At 44.8% G+C, this 20,024-nt stretch overlaps 1 protein-coding gene across 1 annotated transcript in view; it reads right to left on the reverse strand.

Annotated features, from left to right (window-relative positions):
• LOC144593079 (EMILIN-2-like) overlaps positions 1-20,024 on the reverse strand; it is a 63,496-nt gene that overhangs the window by 11,564 nt on the left and 31,908 nt on the right. Inside the window, exon 5 of the mRNA XM_078398513.1 lies at positions 9,543-9,848. Within this exon, the coding sequence (XP_078254639.1) occupies positions 9,543-9,848 (306 nt within the window). The remainder of the gene's footprint in view (positions 1-9,542; positions 9,849-20,024) is intronic.

Below are 20,024 nucleotides of genomic sequence, written 5' to 3' on the forward strand. Positions count from 1 at the left end.
CGTTCCCTGACATCCTTGACCCTGGCACCAGGGAGGCAACAGACCATCCAGGTCACCCGACTGCGTTCACAGAATCACCTATCTGACCCCCTCACTATAGAGTCCCCTATCACTATCGCTCTCTTCTTCCTTTCCCTACCCTTCTGAGCAACAGGGCCGGACTCCGTGCCAGAGGCCCGGGCACCGTCGCTGCCCCCAGGTAGGCTGTACTCCCCAACAATACCTAAACAGGAGTATTTATTGCCAAGGGGTACATCCACTGGGGTACTCTCTAGTCCTTGCCTCTGCTCCTTGCCCCCCCTAACCGTGACCCACTTGTCTACCTCCCGTGGTCTTGGAGTGACCACCTCTCTATAACTCCTCTCTATAACCTCCTCACTCTCCCTGACCAGACGGAGGTCATCAATCTGCCGCTCCAGGTTCCTAATATGGTCCCTTAGGAGCCCCATCTCGTCGCACCTGGCGCAGATGTGAATGTCTGGAAGACTATCAGACTCCCAGATTCCCCACATCCGACACCCAGAACAATAAACTGCCCTGGCACTCATACGCCCCCTTAACTGGGAACGTTGCAGAGTGGTCTGCTCCAACCGCTCCAACCGCTCCTGGACCTCTGTAAGAACAAAGCCCCGTGCTCGGTTTCCAAAAACTACTGCCCGGACGCTACTCCAACCGTTCCAACTGCCCACCCAAAAGAACTGAGTGATCTCCTGGGAGATGCGAAAAACCGGCTTAAAAACCCAGGCCAATTTGGGAAAAAAAATCCAGGAAATTCCTCTCCGACCCCAAGCTAGGCGATCGAAACTTGTCCGGGAGATCACACAGGTCTTACACCTTACTATCCCCACACAATACTACGGTCTCTGCTCTCTCTCACACACACACATGCACACTGATTGCTGCTGCTGCTGCTGCTGCTGCTGCTGCTGCTGGAATCGAAAAAAAAATCCAAAAAAATCTAGAACTCTTTGCCACAGAAGGCTGTGGAGGCCATCAATGGATATTTTTAAGGCAGAGACTGATAGATTCTTGATTAGTTCGAGTGTAAGGGGTTATGGGAAGAAGGCAGGAGAATGGGGTTAGGAGGGAGAGATAGATCAGCCATGATTGAATGGTGTAGACTTGATGGGCCAAATGGCCTAATTCTGTTCCTATCACTTATGACCTTACTGGTAATGACAATTCCAGCAATTCCGTCGACTGGGAGCCTGGTATTGTGCCAGACTTTTTGCAGTTAACAGAAACAGAGGCACTTGACTTCAGAGTGGCTGGTATGTGGAGTATCTTTGTTGCCATCCCAATGGGAGAGTAAAGTACCTCCTGCAACCACATTTATTTAACAGTAAATCACGTGCCACACATTTATTATTCTTTAGTGCTTGTTGGAAGTGTGCATCTGACTCTGACACTGTGAATTTATTTGCAAATCAAAATATGTAAAAATAAAAACTGCTGGTCATACAACTGCTGTGAAAAAACAAGAGCTGATGCTTCAGGTTGAAAACACGTCATTTGAACCAGGAAAGAGAGAAAAGATAAATACACTTTTGTTCTCATTCTGAACACCCTGGAGTTGTAAACTAATTGGCATGCAGCAAAAACATTACCAGTGTTATATTGAAGATAGACACAAAATGCCGGAATAACTCAGCGGATCAGACAGAATCTCCGGAGAAAAGGAATAGGTGACAATTCGGGTCAAAACCTTTCTTCAAATTTCAGACCTATATTGAATTGGCTTGGCTGCTTAAGTAACTGGATCCAAGGAACAACTGTGCACATTTTATATAGAAAGGAACTGCAGATGCTGGTTTAAACCCACAATAGACACAAAATGCTGGAGTAACTCAGCGGGACAGGCAGCATCTCTGGAGGGAAGGAATGGGTGACGTTTTGGGTCGAGACTCTTCCTAAACATAATTTCAAGCACATTGGATTATGTTTTTCTTCTAGCAACGACCACTGCTCCTATCAACCACAACATCTTGTATTTATTACGGGTCTATTACATAGAAAAATCTCCCTTTGCTTCACGGGAAACTATTCAAATAGAAACACATTTTAAAATTAAATCCTGCTACATTAGTTTGCCTAGATGATTCCTTCATAAATTAGTTACACGAGAACATGGCGTGTAGGGGAGGTGGCCAAGCCTGGTCAGCATTTAACAAGTCCATTTCAGTGGTGTCTGGTTTCATTGTGTGGCCACGTGGGTAAGGTGCCCCAGCCTCAACAACAACATGATTGTAATGCAAGGACTCTCTCGGCTGGTTTGGCAAGCTTCTGCACATAAATGCCACTGCTCAAAGAGCACTTGATCACATGAACCTGCACTGAAGGTAGTGGCAGCCTTTAAGAGCTAATATTAAATACTCTGCATCACCCCCACACCCCAACTTCATAAGGTAAAGAAAGAATGAGACAAGGTGGCCGCACGGGATCCACTTACCAGACTAGCAACTCAAAAAGGTCGGTCTAACAACCCAGGAATTTCAGTTCCTCTGGATTTAGAATGAATGAATGAATTAATGCTTCATTGTCACACGTGGCAAGCCACAGTGAAATTCTATGTTTGCATACCCAAGGTAAGTAACTAGACGCCTCAGAAAGAGTGTTGACAAAGTTACAAAGTATCCGTGCCAAGTCCCCATTTGCTCCTCTGTTCTCCCCCTCCCCTTCTCAGGACTGCCACTCCACGCTGGGTCCTCCATTGTTCTCCCCCCCCCCTCGGCGGTCCCCCACGCCAGGGTCTCCTTTGTTCCTTCCAGCTAGTCTCGGTCATGATGACCTAATGACAAAGAAGGGTCCCGACCCGAAACGTCAGCCCTCCAGAGATTTCACCAGAGATGCTGCCTGACCTGCCAGGTTACTCCAACACTTTGTGTCTATCTTCGGTGTATACCAGTATCTGCAGTTCCTTTCTGCCGACAAAGAACAATTGACTGGGTAATGCCGCTCAGCAGACACAGATATCAAGAGGTTTTTTTAATTAGATGTTAAGAGATTCATGGGATTATATGGATATGCAAGAAAGTGGGTTGAGGTAAGATCTCAGCGTTTATCTTAATGAATGGCAGAGCCAACATGGAGAGCTGAATAATCTATCTCTGTGTCTGTTTCCGATGTCCTTTGTGCGCAAGGACTCCGGTTCGATCCTGACTACGGGCGCCGTCTGTATGGAGTTTGTACGTTCTCCCCGTGACCTGCGTGGGTTTTCTCCGAGATCTTCGGTTTCCTCCCACACTCCGAAGATGACCAGGTTTGTAGGTTAATTGACTGGGTAAAATGTAAAAATTGTCCCTAGTGTGTGTAGGATAGTGTTAATGTGCGGGGATCGCTGGGCGGCGTGGACTCGGTGGGCCGAAGGGCCTATTTCCGCGCTATATCTCTAAATCGCTAAATCTAAACCTCCTCTCCCATCTGATAGACACAACATGCTAGAGTAGCTCAGCGGGTCAGGCAGAATCTCTGGAGGAAAGGAATGGGTGACGTTTTGGGTTGGAACTCTTCTTCAGACTGAAGGGTCCCGAAACGTCCCCCATCCTTTTTCTCCAGAGACGTTGCCTGACCTGCTGAGTTACGCCAGCACTTTGTGTCTATCTCCGGTATACACCAACGTCGACACTTCTTTGTTTCTACATTTTGTCCTCTCCCATATGATTGACTCTTGAATATCCTTTGAAAGTCTAATCAATTCTTTTTTTCAAAATTGCCATGATAAATCATTAAAGAAAGGCTTACATCACTCAGCAATCTGGACATCAACTTCAGATAGGAATAGGGACAGGCCACAGTCTATCATGTAGCTTTCTACAGACTCCTGGAGACTGTTGTCTCACACTAATCAAGCAATGGTCTCACATGTTTGTACCAAGTGAATCATTTCTTTGGTCTATATTTGAGGATTCGAGTGAGTGGTCCCAGCAAAAATGGGCAGCAGTGACCTATTATTACCATAGGTACCATTTGATAACATTGCAGACAACATCTTCCATCACTTTGTTGTTGATTGAAACTAGACTGGGCAGTAATTGTGTAGGATGTTACTACAGATGCTGGTTTACACTGAAGACAGATACAAAATGCTGTAGTAACTCAGCAGTATGAATATGTATTTCCTTAAATAAGATCATAAGTGATAGTAGAATTAGGCCATTTGGCCCATCAAGTCTACTCCGCCATTCAGAGAATTGGCCTCCTAACCCCATTCCCCTGCCTTCTCCCCATAACCTCTGACACCCATACTAATCCAGAATCTATTTATCTCTGCCTTCAATATATTCACTAACTTTGCCGTCACAGCCTCTGTGGCAAAGAATTCCACAGATTCACCACCCTCTGACTACATTTCAGGTAACCCCCGCATTCCCTCTCACTGCTCTTCCCTCACCCTAGCCGACCTACTGGTTCCACTGTTAGCATTCACATATCCGTTTGTTATCACTTCTTCCACAGCCAACAATGGACCATTGTGGGCTCCACCTTTCCTTGGTCATCCGCGCCGCCTCTGATTCTTGCTGAGCATTACGTAACTGGATGAGGTCAAGTAGGTTTGTTCTCTGGTAATTTACTTCCTATTTGCAGTATATCCAGTTTGCCATGCCTGTCAGGGTTCAGCTGTCTCTGTCAGTGATGATAGACACTTTGGTGCTGGATATTAATGACATTCTTTAGACTTTAGAGTTTAGAGAAGCAATGCAGAAACTGACCCTTTGTCCCAGTGAGTCTACGCTGACCAGCTGTGTAAGAATATAACTGCAGATCCTGGTGCAAATCGAAGGTATCACAAAATGCTGGAGTAACTCAGCGGGTCAGGCATGAGGGTTAATTTTTCCACACAAAGGGTGGTGGGAGAATGAAATAAGCTGCCGGAGGAGTTAGTTGAGGCAGCCACACGTGCAACGTTTAAGAAACATTTAGACAGGTACATGGATCAGACAGATTTAGAGTAACTGCCTGACCCGGTGAGTTACTCCAGCTTTTTGTGTCTATCTTTGGTTTAAACCAGTATCTGTGATTCCTTCCTACACAGGTTCAGAGGGACATGGGCCAAACGGAGGCAGGTGGGACGAGTGTAGATGAGACATGTTGGTTGGTGTGGGAACGTTGGGCCGAAGGGCCTGTTGCCACGCTGTATGACTATCACTTGAACAAAACCAAACCAAGAGAGGCAGGAGATGACAACACACTTGCATGTTTCCTTTGCATCGCACACCATTCTGAAATCTGTCAACATTCCTTGTTCAATGTGTTTTTATCTGACCGTAGAAAAAGGGTCTTGACCCGAAACGACACCCATTCCTTCTCTCCAGAGATGCTGCCTGACCCGCTGAGTTACTCCAGCATTTTGTGTCTACCTTCGATTTAAACCAGGATCTGCAGTTTTCTTCACAAAATGCTGGAGTAACTCAGCAGGTCAGGCAGCATCTCGGGAGAGAAGGAATGGGTGACGTTTCGGGTCGAGACCCTTCTTCAGACTGAAGTTCTCTGCAGTTTTCTTTCCTATCATGTTTAGCTTAGCTTAAACCTGTCTAAAAAAACATTCATTTCTGGTTCAGGTGCTGTTTATTTTTCCCAATCCTTTTTGCACCTTTTGACTGTTACATTCCCGTGTCCTTGCCCAGTATGGTCCCCTTCCCATGACTGAACAGTCTACAGCAGCAAACTTAGGTTGTTCACCTTCTTAAAGTCTGAAAACAGATTTTCAATTCACATTTCTTTTAGCCACAATGGCCCAAATGCCATTTAAAAAGCAAGCCTCATTGCCCTCCATCATGTAACCCCCCTCTCCCACCGCAATTAGTCTGAAGAAGGGTCTTGACCTGAAAAGTCACCTATCCACTTTCTCCATAGATGCTGCCTGATCCACTCCGGTGTTACTCCAGTGTTTTGTGTCTATCTTTACGAAAATCTAAAAACTTGAACACAGACTCACCCTCTTCAAGTCACCATCTTCTTGTCCACCCTTAGCAAGGTATTCCCTTGTCAATAGGTTACTGGCAGAAGATAGACACAAAAAGCTGGAGTAACCCAGAGGGACAGGCAACATCACTGGCAAGAAGGAATGGGTGACGTTACGGGTCGAGACCCTTCTTCAGGCTGACGTCAGGGGGGAGGGAGATAGATAGATAAGAAAGTGTGAAGGTGTGAAAACAAGACAAAGGGAATGGAGATCAAGGTAAATGTAGAATAGATCATTGTTAGCTGGGAGTAGTTAACAACAAAGCAAACAGAGATAAAATGTAGTCGGAGACAGTAAGACTGGTCAGAGAACTGGGAGGGGGAGGGGATGGAGAGAGAGGGAAAGCAAAGGTTACTTGAAGTTGCAATATATTGTCATGGTAGATTGCCATTCCAAGTTTCCGGTGGTGCATAAGCTGACAAGCACCACGAGTGCCATGGTTGCTAATATGGTGACTGCAACATTTGGTCTCCTAGGAGCACCAATGGAAATCATCTCCGACAATGGTCCACAATTTGTTGGTGAACCTTTCAAGTCCATGTGCAAGAAGTCAATGTTCATACCGCTAAAGTGTAAGCTGCCCAAGCGAAATATGGGGTGCTGTTCCTCCAATTTGTGCTGGGCCTCACTCTGACAATGGAAGAGACCCAGGACAGAAAGGTCGGCCTGATGTCAGTCTGATGAAGGGTCTTGACCCAAAATGTTACCCATTCCTTCTCTCCAGAGATGCTGCCTGTCCTGCTGAGTTACTCCAGCATTTTGTGTCTATCGTTGGTTTAAATCAGCATCTGCAGTTCCTTCATACAGGTTACTGACAGATTCAAGTTCATTTCCAACATTGTTGATTGTTTTTTCTAACAATGGCCTGTAAAATAGTTTTTGCTGATGCACCTTTATACATTTATTTCTCATTAAACAAGAAGTGCAGAGTTTTTCATGGTTCCTCATATATATTTAAAACTGTACCAGCACACCTTTGAAGTGTGTCTGAAGAAGGGTCTGAAGAAAGGTCTCAACCCGAAACATCACATATTCCTTTTCTCCATAGATGCTGTCTGACCCGCTGAGTTACTCCAGCTTTTTGTGTCTAATTCGGTATAAACCCGCATCCACAGTTCCTTCCTCCAGCATATTTTTATATCATTAATAAAACCATAAATATATGTGCAGAATTCCAACAGATGGAGCTCTTGCAGTGAATTAACACAGTTTGGGAGAGGAACTGTAACGTTGGCAACAAGGAATAAATTGTAGTTACAATACTGCCATTTAAAAATCATCATCTGCTCCAGAGCATATCTCAGTGAAGTACTTTCTAACGTGTTCATTGTCAGTAGTTAAGGCCGCCACTTAAAGCTAACCCACCACAAACAGCATCCAATTAAATTATCAGGTGAAATAGAGAAATAAGGAACTGCAGATGCTGGTTTACATAAAAAGACACAAAGACCTGGAGTAACTCAGAGGGTCGGGCAACATCTCGGGAGGACTTTGATAGGTCACGTTTCATCTGAAGACGGGTCCTGAAACAAAATGTTACCTATTCATGTACTCCAGGATATAATGCAAGACTCGTTGAGTTACTCCAGACCTCTGTCTTAAATGATCAATTAATCGTGATTTGTTATTTTTAAGGCAGAGATGGATAGATTCTTCATTAGTACGAGTGTCAGGGGTTATGGGGAGAAGGCAGGAGAATGGAGTTATCAGCCATGGTTGAAAGGTGGAGCAGACTTGATGGGCCGAATGGCCTAATTCTGCTCCTATCACTTTGAACAGGAACTTATGAAGTGGTAATGAATGATGGAGAACTATTGGCCCCCACTCACAGATACTTCTTCAAAAGACCTGTGGAATATTTCACATCTCTTCAGAACTTTAAATGGAGCAACTTTTTCATTTTCAACCATCTAATTGATCATTCAGCTCTCCCTCAAAAAAAAGACAAAGTGCTCGAGTAATAGCAGCTTAGGCAGCATATCTGGACATCGTGGACAGGTGACGTTTCAGGACAGGATCATTTTTCAGACCCAACCCAAAACATCATCTATCCATGTTGTCCAGAGATGCTGCATGGCTCACTGAGTTTCTCCAGCACTGGGTCTTTTTATTGTGAATCCACATCTAACTTCATGTAACCCTTGCTTTCCCTCTCTCTCCATCCCTCCCCCTTCCTAGCTCTCCAACTAGTCTGACTGTCCGCCTGATTAATTTTGTAACTTTGTATGCTTCGTTGTCACCTTCCCCTAGCTAACAATGATCTATTCTACATTTTCCTTGAACCCCATCCCCTTTGATGTCTCATTTTCACACCTGACCCGTCCATATCTCTGTGTCTCCCTCTTCCCTGACTCTCAGTCTGAAGATGCTGCCTGTCCTGCTGAGTTACTCCAGCATTTTGTGTCTATCTGCTGTTCCTCGTGTCGACAGCTCTCCGTCAATCCTGTTTTAAAAATCAGCCCAGATTTTACCTTCAAGTTTTTGGATCGAGTCATGAGCCTGGGACTGAATCCTACTGCAAAGTCAAGATAGTCATTAAAACCAAAGAAAGGTAATTTGTGCAATCTCAATTCAGCATCATAGAAAAACATAGTTGTTTTTTAAATATCCTATCATCTTTAAGGATTTTCTATAACACACCATTGGAAAACATATATAATGTTACCTCTGAACAAAATATAGATTTAAATGAAATAAATAGGAACTGCAGATGCTAGTTTATACCAAAGATAGACACAAAATGCTGGAGCAACTCAGTGGGTCAGGCAGCATCTCTAGAGAAAATGTATAGGTCACATTTCGGGTCAGGATCCTTCTTCAGACTTCAAATTTTTTAAAGTGTAGATTTAAATGAATTAAGTTCATAAGATAACAAAGTTAGCATGTTTAAATCAGATGAAACAACGTGCTGAATAAAATGAAAACTGGTTTGACATTCCGTTGATCACTCGAACATTATTGGTGCTTAGGTTTGTTTAGTTTAGTTTAGAAATACAGTGAAGAAACAGACCCTTCAGTCCAATAGCGATCCCTGCACATTAACACTATCCTACACACACTAGGAACAATTTTTACATTTACCAAGCCAATTAACCTACAAATCTGTACATCTTCGGAGTGCGGGTGAAAACCGAAGATCTCGCAGAAAATCCATGCAGATCACAGGGAGAACATACAAACTCGGTACAGACAGCACCCGTAGTCGGGATCGAACCTGGGTCTCTGGCGCTGTAACTGCTGTAAGGCAGCAACTCCTCCGCTGCACCACCATGACTCCCTTTGCCTCATCGGGATTATTCAGTGCGACTCAACAGAGGTTTAGTTTAGTTTAGTTTATTGTCACATGTACTGCTCTGTGTTAAATCTGGCTCAATGGACTTTGCTGAGGATGGCAATCACGACACTACTGAACGGAAAGTTGGCCATGGAGTCAGACATTAAAAAATAAGTGAGTGCTGTGAAGGTTAGCAGTGGGAGTAGGGGGAAAAAGAAGCTACCCAACTCGAAATGGCCTCCAAATAGCTTCCTCCTGCTTCATGATAAATAAGCATGGCCAATACATAATGACGAGTTTACTTACTGGTGACTCCATCTTGCCTGGTCGTTGGTGGTGTGCTTTGTTGTTCCTTGTTCCTGGGGGAGCCGTTAATATCTGGCGTATCCCTCGATCCTGGTGGGCCTGCGTAACCAACTTCCCGAATGGCACTCTGGCTTGTTCCGGTAGCGGGTGGAAGTCTCGGCGAGTTGGGCCGGCGTCTTGCCAATTTGGGTGGGATACGCGGAGAGTTGGGCGGGATCCGTACCGTATTGGGTGGGTGTCTGGGTGAGGCGGGTGGAAGTCTTGCCGAGTTGGGTGCTCCTGGCGGTCCCGCTTGGCCCTTTTCCACTATTTAAAAGAAATACATAAATTAACAACCATTTTAGATCCCACGCCAAAGTCAGATGATCAATCACTGTTTCTATTGGAAGACTTTGTTTCTCTACTGAGAGGATTGACTGCATAATGCTAAAGCGGACATAAAAAATTAGAAAGGTGCTAGTTCAATTGCTTAATTGGACTCTATCTTGCATTAAACATTATTCTCTTTACCCTGTATCTGTACACGGTGGGCGGCTTGATTGTAATGTGTAGGAAGGAACTGCAGACGCTGGTTTAAATCGAAGATAGACACAAAAAGCTGGAGTAACTCAGCGGGACAGGCAGCATCTCTGGACAGAAGGAAAGGGTGACGTTTCGGGTTGAGACCTTTCTTCAGACTACCAGTCTGAAGAAGGGTCTCGGCTTGATTGTAATCATGTATAGTCTTTCCGCTGACTGGATAGCACGCAACAACAAAGCTTTTCAATGCCCATGTGACAATAATAAACTAAACTAAACTAATTCAGTGCCTAAGTTAGCTGATCTCACCAATGCTGAAATGACAGGTAATCAACAGGTTTGGCACTAATGAATTTTGCAGTCAAATGGCCCCATTGACAAATTATTTTTGCACGTAACAATGAAGCTCTTGTGGCAAAAAGAGTTTCTTAAGTGAAGAACTGCAACTGGTACCACATATCAAAGGGGTGCATTCAAAAGGAGCAAGTCCAATGGCATAAATCATTACCATCAGAGAAAAGGAAAGTAATAGCATTAATAAAATGGCTTTGGATTCATATGGAGGGGTTTTGTCTTCTTATTATATGTATATTTGTTGAAATAAGAGACCTTAAAATTACATCAATTTAATGAAAATCTGTAATATATATATATATATACACACACGCACACATATATATATATATAAGCACACGTAGAAAAACATTCACACATATATACACACATACACACACATGCACATACACACACATGCATATATACACACACATACACACACACGATATACACATGCGCACACACACACACACACAAATACACCCACACGCACATATATACACACACATATATATATACACACACACACACACACATATATATATATATATATATACACACACATATATGTATATATACACACACACACACACACACATATATATATACATATATACACACACACACACATACACATGCACACATATACACACACTACTGGAACAATAACATTCAAGATCTCCCATTGCGGATATTAATCCCACCAGAATAGATTTGATGGTGGGAATTTCATTTGCGTTGGCTGTTTCCCAACAAGATATCGTTTTTCACACAACTTTAATCCATCTAATCAACAAGCTGGGAAGTGAGAGTAACATCAAACACTCAAAACCAGTGTTTCGTTACTGAATAGAAGTGCTTCATCCAACATTTGTTCCCCAGTTCTGGGATAGGAAGCAGCCTGTTTCCCAATGGAAGCAAACAGTAGCAAGAGCCAGCAACTCTAATCAATGATATGTTGTCAATGGTGCCTCCCGAGGAACAATTAAACATTACTCAGGCAGGTTGCTCACTGGACCTTCACCTCACTTACTCAACTGCACCATCAAAACGACATTGGCCTTTCACCGATTAGTGCATGTATTCCCACAGTTCCTGGCTGAGGGAATAGATGAGGCAAAGTGGGAGGGAAGTTTAAGATTCAAGATCCTGTGGGGAAGACAGATCTCTGGAAGTTCAACAATCTACAAAAATCTAAAGGGCACAAGAGTCAAGAGAGAGTCAAGAGTGTTTTTATTGTCATACTAGCGCAAGTGTGCCCGTTGGGCCCGTCCTCGTAGGGTTTCCATTGTAACCGGGAGGGGAGTGGGGGGGAGGGAAGGGGGAGGGAGGGAGGAGGGAGGTGTGGAGGGGGGAGGTGTGGAGGGGGGAGGGGAGGGAGGGGAGGAGGGGGGAGGGGAGGGAGGGGAGGAGGGGGGAGGGGGGAAGGGAGGGGGGAGGGGTAGGGGGGAGGGGAGGGGGGGGGGAAGGGGGGAGGGAGAGGGGATGGAGGGGGGGAGGGAGGGGGGGAGGGAGGGGGGGGGAGGGAGGGGGGGGGAGGGAGGGGGACCTCCCCTTTTCCCATTACCCCTCTTTCCCCGTTGGGCCCGTCCTCGTAGGGTTTCCATTGTAACCGGGAGGGGAGGGAGGGAAGGGGGAGGGAGGGAGGAGGGAGGTGTGGAGGGAGGAGGGGAGGGGGAGGGAGGGGGGAGGGGAGGGGGGGGGAGGGAGGGGGAGGGGGGGGATCTCTGGAAGTTCAACAATCTACAAAAATCTAAAGGGCACAAGAGTCAAGAGAGAGTCAAGAGTGTTTTTATTGTCATATGTCCCGGATAGAACAATGAAATTCTTACTTGCTGCAGCACAACAGAATATGTAAACATTGTACACTGTAAACAATATGATAAACAAGAGAGTAAAAACATTCAGTGTGTATAGATACACACGCACACACATATATATATATATATATATATATATATATATATATATATACACATATACACATACTCAAAAAAACAATAGGTGCAGCAATAATAATAATAATAATAATAATAATAGTCTATTGTAGTTCAGAGCTTATTTAAGGATGTAGTGTTTAATAGCCTGATGGCTGTAGGGAAGAAGCTGTTCCTGAACCTGGACGTTACAGTTCCAGGCTCCTGCACCTTCTTCCCCATGGCAGGGGTGAAATGAGCATGTGGCCAGGGTGGTGTGGGTCTCTGGTGATGCTGGCTGCCTTTTTGAGGCAGCAACTCCGATAAATCCCTTCGATGGTGGGGAGGTCAGAGCCAGTGATGGACTGGGCAGTGTTCACCACTTTTTGCAGTCTTTTCCACTCCTGGACGTTCAAGTTGCTGAACCAGGCCATGATGCAACCAGTCAATATGCCCTCTACTGTACACCTGTAGAAGTTCAGGAGAATCCTCTTTGACATACCGAATCTCCGTAATCTTCTCAGGAAGTAGAGGCGTCGATGTGCTTTATTTATAATTGCATCAGTGTGCTGGGCCCAGGAAAGATCTTCGGAAATATGCACGCCCAGGAATTTGAAGTTTTTGACTCTCTCCACCGTCATCCCGTTGATATAAACAGGATTGTGGGTCCTGATCCTTCCTCTTCCAAAGTCCACAATCAGTTCATTGGTTTTACTGATATTGAGAGCCAGGTTGTTGTGCTGGCATCATTTGGTCAATCAGTCAATCTCACTTCTATACTCTGACTCATCACCATCTGTAATTCGTCCAACAACGGTGGTGTCGGCGGCGAATTTGAAGATGGAGTTTGCACTGTGTCCGGCTACACAGTCATGAGTATAGAGTGAGTAGAGCAGGGGGCTGAGCACGCAGCCTTGAGGTGCCCCGTACTGATTGTTAATGAGGAAGAAGTATTTCTGCCGATTCAAACAGACTGTAGTCTGTGGATGAGGAAGTCGAGGATCCAGTTGCAGAGAGATGCACCCAGTTCCGTGAGCTTGGTAACCAGCTTTTTTTAATATCAAAAAATGTATTCAATTATTTTAAAATAATATTTACAATGCAATAAAACAACAGAACCCACCACCAAAATACAATACAAACAAATATACCAAATTAAACTATTATACAACTACTAGACCAAGTGGACCCGTTGGGCACAAACCTCTCCTGCATTGGTGCAGCACCCTTTCCTACCCCCTCCCTCCCCTCCCCCTTCCCTCCCCACTTCCCCTTCCCCCTCTCCTTCCCCCTCTCCATCCCCCTCAAACCCCCTTATCCACCTTCCCCCTCCCTCCCTCCCTCCCCCTCCCTCCCTCCCTGGGAGATAGATTTAAACTTTAAAATGTGAATAACTTAAAAAATATAACACCGATTTCAATAAAACTACTTGCTTTACCATTAAAGCGATGACAGTGAGTAAGGTGGGCCTAAAATTGTCATGCTATCATGTACCGTTTTGGCTGTAGTTCGATCACAAATAAACAAACAAACGAGAGTTTTAGTATATAGATATTACAATCCCTATCCGGGATGCATCCAATCCCCCGCGGTGCCCATCGGTCCCGGAAATCCCCCAGGGTGCCCGCGGACAGCGCACAGTCCCTCTCCAGCACCACCCGGGCGCGGATGTAACCCTGGAAACGGGGTAGGCAGCTGGCTCGGGCAGAGCCCTTGGCCAGGCCCAGGAGCCACCCAACCAGGACGTGTTTTTGCTGTCCAAGTGGTCCAGTGTGGAGTGGAGAGCCAGTGAGATCGCTTCCTCCGTTGACCTGTTGTGACGGCAGGCGAACTGTAGTGGGTCGAGGTTCTTGTTGAGGTAGGAGTTGATGTGCACCATAACCAACCTCTCAAAGCACTTCATCACCACGGACGTTAGTCGATAGTCGTTGAGGCACATCGCCTTACACTTCTTGGGCACCGCGCATTATTGATGCCCGCTTAAAGCAGGTGGGAACCTCAGACCTCAGTAGTGAGAGGTTGAAAATGTCGGCAAAAACTCCAGCCAGTTGGTCTGCACAGGTTTTGAGAACTCGACCGGGGAAAACCATCAGAACCAGATGCTTTCCAAGGGTTCACCCTCCTGAAGGATCTTCTGACATCGGCCTCTGTGACTGTGACTATAAAACCATCAGGGCTCTGGAAGGCACATCAGCGTTCTCCCTATCAAAGCGTTGCTGTGACTCAAGCAATAACGTGATTAGTGAAGGAGGCTGGCTACATCCAGCCACCTGGGAGGCACAACTGTGAGAAAATGGGGGAGGGAAGATGATATTTGTTATTTCAAGACTAAATTGGACTTTGCTCCAAGGCTCCAAACATGGGAAAATTACCAACTTCAAACGCTTGGGCAAGTGGGGCCACCGAGCAATAGCAACCGGAGGTTAATTAGAAGTCTGAGCTGATGGTGGGTGATAGAAATGAGATCAAAAACACGATCGCTAGATCAAGCTGGCCATGGTCCAGCCTATTTCACCAACAACTGCATTATTTAATGTAAATGTAGTCTCCCAGAGAGTAATATTACTCTGTGGCAACATATCCTTAATATTGCAGTTGCATCTCGAAGCCAGCTGGCTGTGTGACGTTCCCACTGCCAGAACCTGCAGGAGGCTGCTGTTTTTCCACGATGGAGCGTTGATTTTACACTCCCGTCATCTTTGGACGCAGCCAAACTGTGTAGGAAAGAACTGCAGATGCTGGTTTACACCGAAGATAGACACAAAAGGCTGGAGTAACTCAGTGGGACAGGCAGCATCTCTGGACAAAGGGCATAGGTGACTTTTCAGGTCGAGACCACTTCTTCAGACATCTCGACCTGAAACGTCACCTATTCCTTTTCTCCAGAGATGCTGCCTGACCCGTGGAGTTACTCCAGCTCTTTGCGTCTATCTTTGCATGCAGTATTCTTAGCAGCAATCAAAATGTTTCAATAGTCAACAAAAAATATTGATTCTTCATGTTAGTACCAGCTGCAAACAAATATTTAAAAATAGGTAGACACACTAACTTTGAAGATAAATAGCTCAAGTACGACCTGGGAATTTATTACAGAAATTATAAGATTTATTTGGACGGTTTTAGTGGTCTATACTACAGCAACTCCAAAGACGTACAGGTTCGTAGGTTAATTGGCTTGATACAATTGTAAACTGTCCCTAGTGTGTGTGGGATAGTGTTGGTGTGCAGGGATCGCTGGTTGGCCCAGACTTGGTGGGCCGAAGGGCCCGTTTCCGCACTGTATCTCTAAACTAAACTGAAATTGGTTGGTTTCCCGTGTTGCAAGGAGGAAATGATGAATGACTATAAAAGCAGTCACCAAAACGTGGAAAAACAGAAACGCTCAAGATTCCAGCATCAGCAGTCTTTTGTGTCGACAGCAAAGCATCGCCCCCAATGATGATCAAAGTCTACAACTCAAATTAAAATTTCAATAATATCCCACTTTCAAGTTTTGCTGTGGAATTAATTCTGGGGCAGTGGAGTGGAAATGATTAGTGGTTTCCCAGCTGTATCCACCCAGCTGCTCCAAATGAGAAAAAGACTGGCAATTCGATGAGATGGAGTATAATATACTAACATTTAACATGATGCATGATCATCTCTGGCACATGTTCATTAAGTAATCAACATATTTAGCAAGGTACAGTGCATATGCACAATACCCAATGTGCATATTCATGGTTCCCATGATTAATAATTGACAAATGTAGGACTCAGCACATGCATGCCTTCATTTACAAGTACACTATATATATAGACAAAGCCTGGTACATATGCAATGCCCAACTTAAATGTATGCATAATATGCAGCATATATAGTGTTTATCGTACACGTGCACATATATTGGGTGAGCAGAGTTCATGTGTATTTTTAATATTATTCAGGATCTCTGTGTTGTTGGAAATTTATTGACCATCAATAGTTGCCTTTGAGAATGTGGAGCTGCCACTTAAATCACTGCAGGCTTTCTAGATACACAGAAAAATAGAGAGTGGGTATTCAGCTCTGCTTCACCATTCAATGTGATTCCTTCCACATCCCAAAGGCGTGCGGGTTGGCAGGTCAACTGGCCTCTGTAAATTGCCCCTAGTGTGCAGGGAGTGGATGCGAAAGCAGGGTAACATACACCGATCAGCCAAAACATTATGACCACCTGCCTAATATGCTGTTGGTTCTCAGAGTGCCGCCAAAACAGCGCCGACCCGCCGAGGCATGGACTCTTCAAGACCCCCTGAAGGTGTCCTGTGGTATCTGGCACCAAAACATTAGCAGCCGATCCTTCAAGTCCTGTAAGTTGCGAGGTGGAGCAGCCGTGGATCGGACTTGTCGATCCAGCACATCCCACAGATGCTCAATCGGATTGAGATCTGGAGAATTTGGAGGCCAGGACAACACTGTGAACACTTCATCATGTTCCTCAAACCATTCCCGAACAATGTGTGCAGTGTGGCAGAGGACATTATCCTGCTGAAAGAGGCCACTGCCATCAGGGAATACCATCGCCATGAAGGAGTGTACCTGGTCTGCAACGATGTTTAGGTGGGTGACACGTGTCAAATTGACGTCCACATGAATGGCCGGACCCAGGGTTTCCCAGCAGAACATTGCCCAGAGCATCACACTCCCTCCACCGGCTTGTCGTCTTCCCACAGTCGGTTTGGACCAGACGGGATAGCCTTCGTTGCCCACGCCCATCAATGAGCCTTGGGCGCCCAACGCCCGGTCGCCAGTTTGTGTCTCTCCTCGAACCACTATTGGTAGGTACTCACCACTGCTGACCGGGAGCACCCCACAAGCCTTGCCGTTTCAGAGATGCTCTGACCGTCGTCTGGCCATAACAATTTGGCCCAGCATCCAACACATCAACTTCAAGAACTGACTGTTCACTTGCTGCCTAATATAGCCCACCCCTTGACAGGTGCCATTGTAACAAGATAACCAATGTTATTCACTTCACCTCTCAGTGGTCATAATGTTTTGGCTGATCAGTGTAGAACTAGTGTGAACGGGTGATTGACGGTCACTTAATCATTTTTTATGTCCACTTCAAGTTTCCCTTACATTCCATCTGCCCCGTGATATAAACCTTTTTGTCCTACTTTGTTAATTTCTACACTGCTCCCAAAGCTCAGCCTGCTACTTCATTTCGCAGTTTAATATGCTTCCCTTTCGGAACTAATACTGTGGCGAAATACAATAGACTATTATCTAACCCTCTCTTGAAAACATCCAGTGAATTGGCCTCCACTGCCTTCTGTGGCAGAGAATTCCACAGATTCACAGCTCTCTGGGTGACAAAGTCCTCATCTCAGTCCTAAACGGTCTACCCCATATTCTTAAACTGTGACCCCTGGTTTTGGACTCCCCCAACATGAGGAAGATGTTTCCTGTGTCTAACCAGTCCAATCCCTTAAGAATTGTATATGTTTTTATAAGATCCCCTCTCATCCTTCTAAATACCATTGAACATAAGCTCACTTGATCCATTCTTTAATGGCACCTATGATTATTGTTGTACCCTTACTGCACAAGTTTCCAATTCCCTGTTTAATTCCTTCACCTACATTACCACGACTATTTGGGACCCTGTTAACAATGCTCACCATTTTCTACCCTATGATGTTTCTTAGTTCCATCTAAGCAGACTCTATGGGATTTTCTAAGTCAATATTCCTCCTCCGCATCTCTTTGATCTCCTCCTCAACAATCTGAACCAGCTACCCTCCCTCTGGTGAAGGTCATCTCACAGTGTTGTTCCAGAATTGAGACCCATTGAGGATGAAGAACCAGAAATGTATCTCCAAGTACAAGATGATGTACGACTTAGAGGGGACGTTGTTGCTGGTTGCGATCCCACACACTCATCAAATGCCTTTGGTCCGGGAGGCAATGGGTTTGAAAGGTGCTGTTGCAATAGCCTAAGTGAGTATCTCCAGTGCATTTTATAGATGGTACACATTTCAGCCACTCTGCATGAGTGGTGCAGAGAATGAATGTCTCGTGGGGGCTGGAGATTGTCAGTACCTGCCTCTTGAAATAGTTAAATGCTGTCTTGATGTTGCAGGCAGTTAATCTCACTGCAAACTCTTTGATTGAACCAGCAACAAAATCTGGAGCAGAGTGATCTTGATAAAACCCAAACCAATGTCTAGGATGGAACTGCAGATGCTGTTTTAACCCGAAGATAGACACAAAATAAACTGGAATAACTCAGCGGGACAGGCAGCATCGCTGGTCGTTGTGTTGAGTTTCACTGTCTGTGTAACTCATTATCACCTAGCCCACAGACAACAATGGACCATTGTTGGCTCCACCATTCCTTGATCATCATTACTTTTTGCATATCTTTCATTCATTTGTTGTTCTATATCTCTCTATATCACCGTCTATATTACTCATTTCCTTTTCACCTGACTATCAGACTGAAGAAGGGTCTTGACTCAAAATGTCACTTATTCCTTTTTTTCCCCCAGAGATGCTGCCTAACCCACTGAGTTTCTCCAGTTTTTTGTGTCCATCTTCGGTTTAAAACCCAAACCAAGACCTATTCCCCATCCAACATTTCCCTGAATATCTAATGGCCCAGACCAACCTTAAGATCCCAATAGCTTTCCAATAGACACTATATTAGCCCACCATGCCTGGAGCTCTCTCCCCCAGCATCAGCTTGTGAGACTGAACTTTTTATTTGTGTTTCTTCCCCATGCTTCATGTTGAGCCTTGGGCATAAGAGGATTTTACAACAAGAGGCCCTTAAAATGTACCCACCATCTATCGTGACCTTCCAGAAGAAAGTTTTAATATGATTCTTATGTAGCAAGCAAGCATTGGCGTGGGTTGAAATATTATGAATTGAGTATAAATCACTTAGCTGTTGCAAATTAGGCATGTCTTGGCTGTATATTTGTACACTAACCAATAGAGTTCTGTGTTTCGTGTTTTTAGTTAACAACCCCTTTCCCCGTTGAACAGGCAACTTTGGCTCAGATCTTGTTATGAGACCAGCTGATTTTAAGAAACTTCTTTAATAGTTACAACGGGAGATTCTGAGATAATTAGGATCAGATGGCCATCAGCAGTAACTTGCCTGGAGCTGATTAAATTTACAGGGACATCAAGAAAATCATGCCCATCAATATTCATGTTAAATATCGCACAAACAGCCGTAGCTATTAGCAGATGAACTACGAGAGGAGTTCAAGCATACTGTTATAGTTCAGTGAAAATTAATAATTGTTTTTTGACGTTTAACATTCTCACTTGTATTTTCCCCCTTGTCCTGTAGTGACAGGGAATATGTTGTTCCTTCATGGATATGATCAGGGCAAGCTGTGTGCGTATGACGGGTGAAATAATTACATTGACGATTCAAAGTACCCATTATCTCATTGATTTTTCTTTTACCCCTCAAAGCCTAACAAGATCCAGAAAAAAAAAATCTAATCCACACAATTCAAGAGATAATCTCCCTAGGCTCCAGACAGTGACCCAGAGCCATCTGGTAAGAAAGCAGGATTTCCACGGTCTTGTCTACGAAATGGTGAAGTTTCATGCATTCCAACACATGCTCGAATGATGTAATTAATGAGTTCAATGCACCAGCATCCCATTAAAATTTTTACATCTCACCACTCCCAAGATGACCGGATTGCCTAATTTTATGACCAC

The sequence above is a fragment of the Rhinoraja longicauda genome, chromosome 4 (genome assembly GCF_053455715.1).
Source record: "Rhinoraja longicauda isolate Sanriku21f chromosome 4, sRhiLon1.1, whole genome shotgun sequence".
In the NCBI taxonomy this organism is placed as follows: Eukaryota; Metazoa; Chordata; class Chondrichthyes; order Rajiformes; family Arhynchobatidae; genus Rhinoraja; species Rhinoraja longicauda.